Source organism: Corvus hawaiiensis, chromosome 15 (assembly GCF_020740725.1).
Source record: "Corvus hawaiiensis isolate bCorHaw1 chromosome 15, bCorHaw1.pri.cur, whole genome shotgun sequence".
In the NCBI taxonomy this organism is placed as follows: Eukaryota; Metazoa; Chordata; class Aves; order Passeriformes; family Corvidae; genus Corvus; species Corvus hawaiiensis.
In genome coordinates this window covers 20,926,830-20,938,032 of record NC_063227.1, presented here as the reverse complement: position 1 = coordinate 20,938,032, position 11,203 = coordinate 20,926,830, and the positions used below count along the sequence as shown (strand labels likewise).

General features: G+C 49.3%; 1 protein-coding gene across 1 annotated transcript; it reads right to left on the bottom strand.

The window, feature by feature from the left end:
* Positions 1-2,724: 2,724 nt before the first annotated feature.
* Positions 2,725-10,576, bottom strand: LOC125333971 (epidermal growth factor receptor kinase substrate 8-like protein 2; the record flags this gene model as incomplete). The annotated part of the gene is given in 12 exon segments (XM_048320304.1): positions 2,725-2,990; positions 3,315-3,447; positions 3,854-3,974; positions 3,977-4,036; positions 5,130-5,271; positions 6,116-6,173; positions 6,175-6,224; positions 6,992-7,103; positions 8,975-9,060; positions 9,414-9,540; positions 9,686-9,834; positions 10,496-10,576. Coding segments are annotated over 12 exon segments (1,191 nt in total), but the record flags the coding sequence as incomplete, so codon positions are not given.
* Between the last annotated feature and the right edge of the window lie 627 nt (positions 10,577-11,203).

The window sequence follows — 11,203 nt, the reverse complement described above, 5'->3', positions numbered from 1 at the left end:
CCGCAAGGTGGCGGCGGGCAGCCCATGAGGGAGGCGGCCGTGAGGGGAGGCTCGGAGCTGCGTCGGTGGTGCCCCGCTGCAGGAGCTGAGCGCTCTGTGTTCCCTTCCCCGCCGTTGTGGCAAGGTTCGAAATGGTTTATCGGGTGCAGCTCCAGGCGCTGAGAGAGCCCCCGGCCCAGTAAGGCAGGTGTTTTGGGCTCGTGGTTCACCTGAACTTTATTTAGGCTGTAAAAGAGGTGATCTTGTTAGTGTGGGCCCACTTGGAAATTGAACTCCCCAAAACATCTACAGAAGGAATTACCAGTTATTTCAGGTGAGTAATTTAATTATTAAGGAAAAGAGAAAACAAACTTTTGCTTCTGGGAACAGGATGGCTCTTGGCTGGAAATGTTGGAGAATCCGTGTAACAGGCTCCTAGTCATGGGGTTATGCTGTTCCCTCTTTCTGTATGGTTCCACTTGGGACAGCTGCCACAGTCGTTCCCCTTCCAGAGAGGCAAGAATGTGCTTTTGTACAGCCTTCTCGTACTTTGCCCCTATTCTTAAGACACAGCTATCCAGGCCGTAACATCCTTCCTGTTGAATGTCAGTCCCCAAAACCAAAAGGAAATGTGTGGTTTCAGACATTCTGCTGAGTTTCTGAGACTCTCAGTGACAAACCGTTATGAAAACCCAGTGAAAGAGTCGGAGATGGAGTTATAAGTATAACTTAACTATTTTAATAAATCTTGTACAGTGCACGGTTATATCATTGTCTCCTTTGCTCAGTTACATCAATGTACTGTCTGCAGGCAGTACAAACAGAGCACAGCTCAGTCGCATGGAAATTTGTAAAAGTGATCTCTGCAATAAGGTCTACTGAGATATTTGTTTTAGGAAGTGCTCCTGTGGCTCCCAGCTTTACAGAGCTGTCATGTACACTCCTGTTAAAATCCCAGATAACTGTAATTCCCTGTGATTTGCTTTCCTCTACACCCCAGGATTAGAAGATGGCGTGTTTCCTAGCTCAACATTCGTTTTTATTTTCATTTTAGAAACTTTTTCACCTCCCGTGCTTGCCATCCTGCCTCCCATCTCCACCCTAATCCGGAGCTAGGGCTTCTCAGGAGGATTGTCCTCTTCATCCCTCCCTGACAAGGTGAGTGCCCTTCTCAGATCCTAGCAGGGCTGTGACTAAACCCAGGATCCTCCCCTGCCTGCACCCTAATTCTGCTGGTGAGAGCAGTGTCCCGTTTCAAACGAAGAAAACAGATTATCCATTGGAGACACTTAAGAATGAAGGCAAAACTAAGGTGCACTGGTGTTCTCAGTTTTAGACATGAGTTCCCCAGATGCTGTTTTAAAGCTTTTTCCATTAAATGTGCAATGACAGGCACAAATTTGGACAAAGACTCAGCATGTGCTGAGAGAGAAAACCCAGCTGTCCCTGGGCTGTGGGCAGCTCTGGAGCTCTGTGTGCTTCACTGCTTTGCAATCAGATTGGTCTGTCAGTCAAACAGAGCTAGAAATGCAGTGTGCCAAACTTGCTGTGGACAGGAACTATGCTGCTTGCTTGAGTTTTGAAATGGTGAGTAAATTTTGGAAGCATAATCACTTAATTCTGCTTCTAGGGAGAGGGATTTTCCTCACCCCTATTTACAGATTGTTATATACAATGCACATAACTTTTTGAAGGAAAACGGGAAGTAAAGAGCAACACCCTGTGCTAAATTAGAGGGGTTTTTTTCTTGTGGCCATTTAATGTGTGTTAAACCTGCCTTTCCTAGTGTGCTTTGGGGTTTCAGCTGTTTGGGAATCATTTCAGCTGACTTTTTGCAGTGAAAATGTGAAGATGGGGACAAGTGACCAACACCCTGGGAAGGGCTGTGGGTGTGCCTGGGTTGGGAGCAAATGGTCAGGGCTTATCTTCTCCTGGTTTGAGGCCCGGTTTGGCAACACCACCACAACATTCCAGTGCAGGATCTGTGCCCCAGGGAAGGGCTGCCCATCTGCCCCGAGCCCCAGCCTCTGCATCAGCAGCAGTGGGCGGGTGGAACTCACCTATTTCCAGATTCAAATCCCTTTGTTTGTCACTCCTGCTCATTTCTAGGCACTGAAAGCTCATTTCAGCTGTTCAGAGATAGCACTAGCTGGTCCATGGATTTAAGGAAGCAGACAGACTTCGGGAATGTGTGTTGCCATTCTAGCCTTGTCCAACGAGGGGGCACAGGGGGACAGGACAAGGACAGGCAGTTGTCACCGGCCCTGTGCTCGTGGGCTGCAGGGGACACCTGCGCTGAGGAGGAAATGGGAATGGAAATAGAAAGGGTTAGGTTGCCCAGAGAGGTCGTGACTCGCCATCCCTGGAAGTGTCCAAGGCCAGGTTGGACAGGATTTGGAACAACTTGGGCTTGTGACAGGCATTCCTGCCCATGGCAGGGGGGTGGAATGGGATGAGCTTTAATGTCCTTTCCTTAAACCCAAACCATTGCAGGGTTCTAAAGCCTTATTCCTCTGGTCCAAGCTCCAAGCCTTGAGGCTGGCCTCTCTTGTGCTGTGTGCCACGCCTGCTCTGCCAGGGGAGAGTGGGGAGCGGGGGACAGCCCTCGGAGAAAAGCTTTGGGGGTCTTTTTTTGCTTGAAGCCAGCCCTTGTACATCCAGCCCCGTGTGAATCCTGCTCTGATCGCATGCACGGAAAATTTCAGTATAAAATATATAGTTATAAAAAAAATACTTCATGCAAAATTAAAACACCTTTCCCAGTGGGACATGGTCTTATTGTCAACCCTTCCCAACAGTGTTCAAGGAATTGTCACTCTGATGGCAGCTGGACCCCAAGGGGAGCTCTGCTGCATCCGGCCTGGGCCAGGAATCATTGCTTTCGTTCCCTTTTCTTCTGCACTACTTAGGGCTAAGAGCTGAAATAAAGCAGAGAGACTTTAATTTGCAGAATCAATCCTTTCCTGGCGGCGCTTCATGATTTCTTGGAGCTCCGACTGCCTTCTGCTTTTCTGGAATGGAAACAAAACAGGCAGTTTGGATTTGAACTTCAAGCTGCAGTTAAGTGACAGTATTTAATTAATGCTGTAGAAGTAGAGCTAGTTTCAAAGAGATAAGTGATATCAATAAAAAGCAGATTAATTAGTGGAAACGGGGATCTTAAAGATTTGCTCAAAAGACACTTTGGAATTTTTACGTGTGTTTTATTGCTGGTGTAGGTTTGGTTGCATTTTTTTTCCCCACAATTGTATTTTTTAAAATGCCTGTTTAATGAGCTCTCTGACGCTGCTGGTACAGCCCCCATTCCAGCAGGAATTATCCAGAAAAATGCTTACCTCCAGCTGTTTTTTCTCCACTGTGATCTTGCTGTAGACTCTGTTTCCCTCATCACCGCACACCTTCTTCAGCTCCTCTCTGTTGAGGGAGAAGAGCTGAGCTCCGGTGAGGATGCCCAGGTGTTCCACGGTCCTGGGGAGACACAGAGTAGGGAGATGACGATTGTGCTGCACGTGGCCTCGTGCCAGAGGTGAGGAGTTGGAGATGGGAGGCCAGGAGCTGCAGTGGGACCATATCACGGGGCCCTGGGGCTGTTCCAAGGTGGCAGCTGCAATTCCAGTAGCATTTCAGGCCGTGGATGTAGTTCGTTAACTATTTATCCTCAAGAAAATATTTATACCAGAGAAAGGGAGTGACTTTGGGCTCTGAACATTCTGGTTATAGAGCCTGGATTGAACAGGGTTGAAATCTAATTTGCAACACAGGCTCTGTAAGTAAATCCAAGTGGCTTGTCCCAGGTGAGATGGTGCCGGTGGCCTCCCCCGCTCCTTCTCCAGGGAAGGACGAGCATTGCACGTGGCAATAGGGCAAATCTTACTCTTTGCTGAATGACTTGGCCTCCAGCCAGGCTTTGACTTCTTCAGTGCTGGATTCAAAGGTGAGGGGCACAAAAACTTGCTGAGGCTTTTCCACTTTGAAATTCCTGTGGGGAGGCTGATTTTTTTGTTTGTGATCTTCTCTAGCAGCTCGTCGTTCAGCTCATCCATTTGGTGAATAAGTTCTGTAGAAACAAGTAGGGAATGAAATCAAGTCTTCAGTCAAAAATGCCATTAAATGTTTGTGGGGAAACTGTAAGGCAAATGGGGATGTGGCTCAACATTCTTATTGAAATTCAGCCCAGAAAAGTGATTCCCATTTTCCTGTGCCCCTGTGTTGCCATTTATTTTGCTCCCATCACCCCTTGGCTGTTGCCTGATGTGGAAGCACAGTTCTGTGAGAATCTACAATTGGCGGTTTGGAATTGAGACCTTTTCAGTCCTCTCTGCTACTTCTAGTCACTAATTTGCTGATCGCAGAGCTCCAGGTTTTGCTCCGCAACAGAACGGAAGCGGCAGGAAGCGCAAACTGGGAATGAGCAACACACTCATGATGGGATGAGCTTGAAGGTCCCTTCCAGCCCAGGGCATCCTGTGATTCTGTGAAAACTCCAGTGACTCTTCATCCAGTATCGCTTTCCCCATGAAACTCCTGAAGACTGTGGGGAATAACTCAGTGATATGAACAGATTTGTGTCCTTGTATTGTGGGGCTTCCTGTCATCCCAGAAGGGCTCCTGCTTCCAGGAGTGGACAGGGTGGGATAAGGGGTGAGGTGAGCAGGGCCCCTGATCTCTCTCCTGCTCTGTGAGCCCCACAGCGTGTGCAGGGTGAGGGAGTGATGCGGATCTCCTGTTTGGCCGGGAATTCTGTGGAACCACATGAAGGAAGCGGCCAGGCGGGCACTGTGTGTGTGCCGGGAGATGAGCAAAAGGAAGTGAGAGAAAGGGATTGACCTGAGCTGTTCCTTAGACACACTTAAACATTTTGGAAGAGAAAGGAAACTCTCTCCTTGGGAGGAGGAGGAGGAAGTTAGAACTGGAGGAAGGAGACATGGGGTGATCACTTATTGCCCTGCTCGGCCCAGCCCGCTCGAGAGCCCCGGAGGTGTCACAAGCCCCAGGGCTGCTCTCTTGGCTCTTGTCCTGCCTGGAATGGCCTCCAGACACAGTGCTGCTCCATTGCTGTGATCAGTAAAAGGTGCAGGGGAGCCCCTTGGGTAGGTCTGGTCCCCCGAGCGCCCAAACCCAGGGGAGCCCAGAGTGGGACACACACGTACGTTCTTTGGCGTCCTGTGCGGAGTAGCGCGACAACATCTCACTGCCCCGCTTATCCCCGGCGTAGCTGGCAGGCAGCTTGTGGGTTGGGCTGGATGGGCCATAGCCCCTGGGGCTCAGGTCTCCTTTGTACCTCTGGTTAGAAAGGGAAAAAAAAAAGTAAGACTTTTTTTTGGTAGTTTTTAATTTTCTTAAGCTTTCTGCCTCACACCCACGGAGGGACAAACTGCCGTGTTCTCCTTGTGCTGATGTGGGGCTGGGGAGACCTCAGGTGGAGCTGCATGGAAGAAGTTAATTTCTGGGAATGAAGAACCCAAAGCAAAGTCTGAAGTTTGCGCAAGGGAATTCCTAGATGTGCCAAACATGTTCGATCTCATTGGAAGGCAGAGCCTCACTGCTCCGTAGCTGGGATGTGAAGCGAGACCACTGCCAAGGGCCTGGAGCGGACTGGAAAGTTTTTTGACGTTTTGATTAAACTAGCAGGGATTTATCCAGAAGCCTGCTGGGCCCCCTTAGTCTTTGCCCAAACGCTGCAATACCAAAATGGGGAAGCAATTCCATGCTTCCCTTGGGTGTTTAGAACACTCCAGCTCCACATTTCTGCAGTGCAAGTTGCAGTATTCAGTTAATTCTCACTTAGATGGTGTTTCCATCTGCCTCCACTCCAGTAACGTGTTCCTGGTGCTGAACTGAACTGGCTGAGGGAAGTGTCCATCTTTAATTTAACCCCCAAGAAAAATCTTGACGTGGAAAAATATGGAAAGCAGGAGGCTGGTGCACAAATAGGAAGGATAGGCCTTATTTGGGAAGACGATCGTGGCAAAATGTGAATTTTATCATAGGAGACTCAGGAATCTCCTGGCTTTGTCTACTTCTGAGGGTCTGTCCTGATTTGTGCATAGTATCCTAAGAAATCCAGGGAGGTCTAATGACAGCATTATTCCCAGAGGCAGATTGTGCCCTGCAGCTGATACCAGTCAGGTATTACCTGACGACAGACCTGTTCGAGCTCTTCCAGTTTCACCACATCCAGGATATTGTACGGCCTGCCCACTCCGGTTGAGCAACTTCCACCACTGCTTATTATCTTCCAACACCTGAGAGAGGGACAAAAATAAATCTGCTAGTGGGAAAATGGGATTTCAGGCATAAATAACCAGGATATAGCAGGGTTGGACCATCCAAAAGGTGAAGTTACTGGAAGGAAATCACTGAGGCCAGGAGCTCTAATTAGATCTGTTGCTCTCAGATGCAATCCAGGACTGAAACTTTTCCTGGAAAGCATCAGAATTTATCGTAAGGATGAACAGGAGAGCACCTCTGCGTGCTGAAGAGCTCATAGTTCCTACATAATGTCCCTGTTTCTCCAGACCTTTTTTTCCCAATGACTGAGTTTCTGATGTCTCTTTGCATTAAAATAAATAATTAAATAAATAAAAAGCTACATTTTGCAGAGAAACCTTTTCCTCAGGTCACAGATCAGTGTCAGCCCAAGTCACGTCCCACCTTGTCCAGCTGCCAACAGTGCTGCAGTAAGAGAAAGGTTATGAGAAAGGTGCTTTTCAGAGAAAACAAATCCTCGTGGAGGAGGAAGGGGTAATAAGGAGCCGACCCAGCGGGGGATGAGCAGGGCTCTAGAGCGAGTTGTTGTCCTCCCTCCTCACTGTGGTTAAAATGGGACCGATGTGTTTGAGCTGAGGAAATGACACAACACAGCACAGGCAGCCTGCTCCAGCTTTGGATTTGAGCAAAGCTTTGTGTCACTGCTGAGATACCACCAGGGAAAATGGAGTTGGTGCTTGTTGCTATCCCGAGCTCTCTCCTGCCCCTGGGGGACACACCTTTTCCAGGAGCGGTCACGTACCTCCAGGATTTCATCCTTCAGCACCGAGAGCTCATTGGCGTTTCGCGCGGTGAAATCGTAGCGGATCTTGGCAAATCTCTTGGGCACAGCCACCCCCTGGGCCTCGAAATTCCTGCAGAAGAGAAAAACTGGAGTTTTAGTGGAGGCCCATCCAACAACAAGGCCAAGAAAATCAGAATTGGAGAAGAGAAATGATCCTAATTCTTTCCCTGCTCCACATTGCATCTCTACCACCTGATGTTCCTACCAGAATCAGTTGATGGGGTGAATGAGAAAAAGTTATTTTGCTGATATAATTTGATTTAAGGTACTTTCCTGTGGATTTGAACTCTTGTAGTAAAGCTTATAAATCCTTTAGATTAGAACAGAAAACCATGGAAAACCAGTCTGGCTTGAGGGTTTTTTCCCAGACTCGAACTGGCATCAGCAAAGTGGATGGTCAGCTGAAAACTTTGAGTCAAATCCCTGTAAAGTGATGTGTCAAATCACGGCAGAGGATTCGCGTGGAGTTTGGGAAGAGTTTGGTTGCGCTCCGAGATGTGACAGTTTCCAAGGTGTGAGCTCATGTAAACAAGGAAGCAGATGGGGCTTCTAAACTCTGAACTAAAAGTACTTTGGTGAAGGTTTTGTACCGCGGAGTAACCGGTGATGGGAAATGAGCGTCAGGGCTGTTAGAAGGTGGAAGAGCCATCTTTCCCTTGGGGAAAACCGAAGGCAAAGGGGTGGCCTTGTTTGTTCTGGCTTTGGAAGTGACCTTCCCAAGACTTCTGAAGAAAGAGGACGGGTTTTCCCCCATTTTCTAGAATTCTGTCTCATTAAGAAGAGTTGTCTGAACCCAGCGCCCTGTCGGTTCCCTGGGGGAGAGGTGGGCAGGACTGAAATACACTGTTCTATTCAGCCCCTAATCAGTGGGTTTGCCTTTGGTTTTGTTTAAAGCCAAGGGGGAGCTGCTGTCTCCAGTGAAACAAAGCTCCTTCCTCAGCTAAAATGTTTTCCAGCAGCGCTGGGAGGTCGGGCTGCTCTTCCCTGGCCCTGTGTTTCCAACAGGTGAGGTTTGTGTGTGCCCTTCCCTTAGGGCAGATTCCTCCTGTAGGCAGCTTCTGTCTGTGCAAGCTGGGGTGACTTTGGGATGGATGGAGAGATCCTCAAGGGAGTCCAGAGGAGGCCAGGAAGGGCCAGGAAGTGCTCCAAGAGCTAGAGCATTACACAGACGGGCTGGGAGGGCTGGGAATGTTCAGCCTGGAGAAGAGAAGGCTCTGGAGAGCCCTTAGAGCCCTTTCCAGTGCCTAAAGGTGCCCCAAGAGAGCTGGAGAGGGACTTGAAGAGCCTGGAGTGAAAGGACAAGGAGGAATGGCTTCCCGCTGCCAGAGGGTAGGTTTAGATGGGATATTGGGAAGAAATCCTTCCCTGTGAAGGTGCTGAGGCCCTGGCACAGGTTGCCCAGAGAAGCTGTGGCTGCCCCTGGATCCCTGGCAGTGTCCAAGGCCAGGCTGGACAGAGCTTGAAGCAACCTGGGATAGCGAAAGGTGTCTCTGGCCATGGCAGGGGGTTGGAACGGGATAACCTTTAAGGTCCCTTCCCACTCAATCCCTTCTGTGATTCCATGATTCCAGCGTCTCTACACACATGGAGAGCCAAAGCGCAGTGCAGCATCTTTGGCACCTGATCCTTAAGGTCACTTTGCTGGGCTGATGTTGGGAAACCAGACCTATGGATGGACTGATGAAGTCAGTCAATATTTTTGCCTCCTGCGGTGGAAAACACCTGCGATTCCTTTCCTTGCAGAGCTGCTGGGGGTTAAACAGCAGACAGTGCTTATGGGAATAACCCCTCAGCTGATCTTTGTCTTCCCTTGGTGGTTATTTACAGTGGCAGGGAGTTGTCTCCAGGATGCCCAAACGTCCCAGTGTCACTGTACGTGTCCGTGTGCGTTCATGAGGTTCCGAGGTGGGAGCCAAAGCTCCGGGCGTGCGGATCCATTACCTATTTCCATGTGGAGTGATGTTCTGTTTGAAGGCATCCCCGACCTGTGTCTGCTCAGCCGTCTGGCCACGCTTGAGTGAGGAGAGCTGGAAAGGCAGACATGGAGTCAGTGTTACCAGGAAAGGGGAAAGCTGGTCGGAGAAAAGGAGAGGGATAGTGGTAGATGAGTCATGGTCTGGCAGATTTTGGTCAAGGTGTTCTCCAGGGAAGCCTGTGTCCCTGGAGCTCAGTTACGCTGTAGGGTGCTGTTGCCTTGGATTGGGAGAGGCTCATTATTGCTGCCCTTTTCCAGCCTCATTTGCTTTCTGTATTTAACTGGGGCAACCAGATCCAACTGAGTTTTGAGCCAACTACTTGTTGCACGCCACCACTACCCCTGCAGCTCCATTTCTCCGGAAAAGGGGGAGGGAGAGTGAAGAGACAGGGACACAGGACTAACCTCCTCTTGCAAGTGTCCAATGTCTATTTCCCAGGGAGCTCCACGGAAGATTTCTGTGGGTGTTTCCCAGCCGTTGTGGAATTTGGGGATGTAGGCGGGGATGTTCGTGTCTCGGGGCCACTCGGCTCTAGGACAGAAAGTGGGAATATGAGGTGACATTCACGAAGAATGTGTCTTTCAGGGCATCCCCTGAAAGAAGAAGCAGGAGCATCAGGGAATCCAAGCATCCCGTCTGCGTGGGGAGCCTGGGGAGATGGCAGCTCTGTCCTTACCTGGATCTGGTCCATGTCTCCCCCAGGGAATCCCAGAGGTTTATCTCTTTGGCTGTCAGGTGTCCTCTCAGGAAATCGGTGGCGTCTTTAGAAAGCAGCGGGCTGAGGACAGACTGGGCCAGCTCGGGGCCACCGCAGCTGTTGATGATCTGGGTCACACACAAACCACACAAAGAGGAGAGAACTTGCAGGAAACGGTCAAAATGTCCAACCAGGGACACACAGACGAGCAGGAATAGAAGACAAAGCTGATCCTTGGATCAGCTCAGTCACTGCAAGAAACATCAACCTAAGTCTTTGAAGGAGACTGGACAGTTCAAGGGAACATGAGATTTTTTTGGATTGGAGTCAAAGGAAGAGCTGATCTACAAATGAGCTGTTGTTACAGACAAGTGAAGTGTCAGAAGCTGACACTTCAGAAAATGGAAAGTGTCTTGCTATTCCTTTGTGGCTCCTTTTCCAAGTTGGGATTTCTGCTTCCAAGCATTTTCAGTGCAAATACTGAGCCGTATTTGCCTGAAGGTGAGACCAGACAGATTCCCAGTGGGGACTCCAGCTGGCTGCCCCTTTTGTTCACAGTAATGCCTTATTGACCCGGTGGAAGGATTCATATTTGCTGGGGTTCCTGTATTTACTTCCAGCTTCAAACCGGATCAGAGGCCAGGAACAACCGGCATCGCTTCTGGAAGTTCCTGAGAAAGCTGTGGCCAGGTATGAGCAGTTTTCCAACCCTGTTGCACAATCTATCTGCTTGTAAGTGTGAACTAGAAATAAAAGGAGTTCCCAGTGAGACCTGGGAATAAGATTTACCAGTTCTAGCGGCCCGAAGAGGAAATGCACCAACTCCGAAGCACTGGGGTTTTGGATGTGCTTCCTTAGTTTGGCCTGAAAAGAGAACGTAAACACAGTTTAACCCTAACCTGAGTGTGCCTTCTCTTTTCTGTCACATGGGGCGAGTGTTGTGGACTGATGAGAAGAGTAAGGGATGGAGGAGTAGGAATCATTCATTTTTATTTTGTGTCCATTTCTAATTCCCAGTGAATTTCAGGAGGGGGGGAATACCCTCTCTGTTAAATCAGTGCCTTTAAAGCTAATTTGAACAGACACAGAAAACCTTGGCTTAGTTTGAAAGTCCTAGTGAGGAAGGGCCAGGATTATTGGTGCTTCTGCCTCTTGCAGGGTTGAGAATCCCACTAGTTCCATGGATGAAAACAACAGGATAGGTGTTCTGAGGGTCCCCTGGCAAACTGCTGACAAGGGAAAGTCTCCACCAAGGTCTTGCCTGTGGCACCTGGAGCTGCCCTGGTCACTGAAAGGCTCCAAATCCAGTGGTATTTGAGGTGAGCTGTGGCAGAATGGAGGAGCAAACACTTGGGATTAATTTACTGCAAGAACTGGGTTTCAGTAACAGCAATCAGCTGAGCTGTGGTGAGAAACCTCTCCAGTTTGTGCTCCCATTCAGCTCCTTCTCCTGTCCTGGACTCCTGGCACTGTTGCCATGGGAGACAGGCTCCCTGC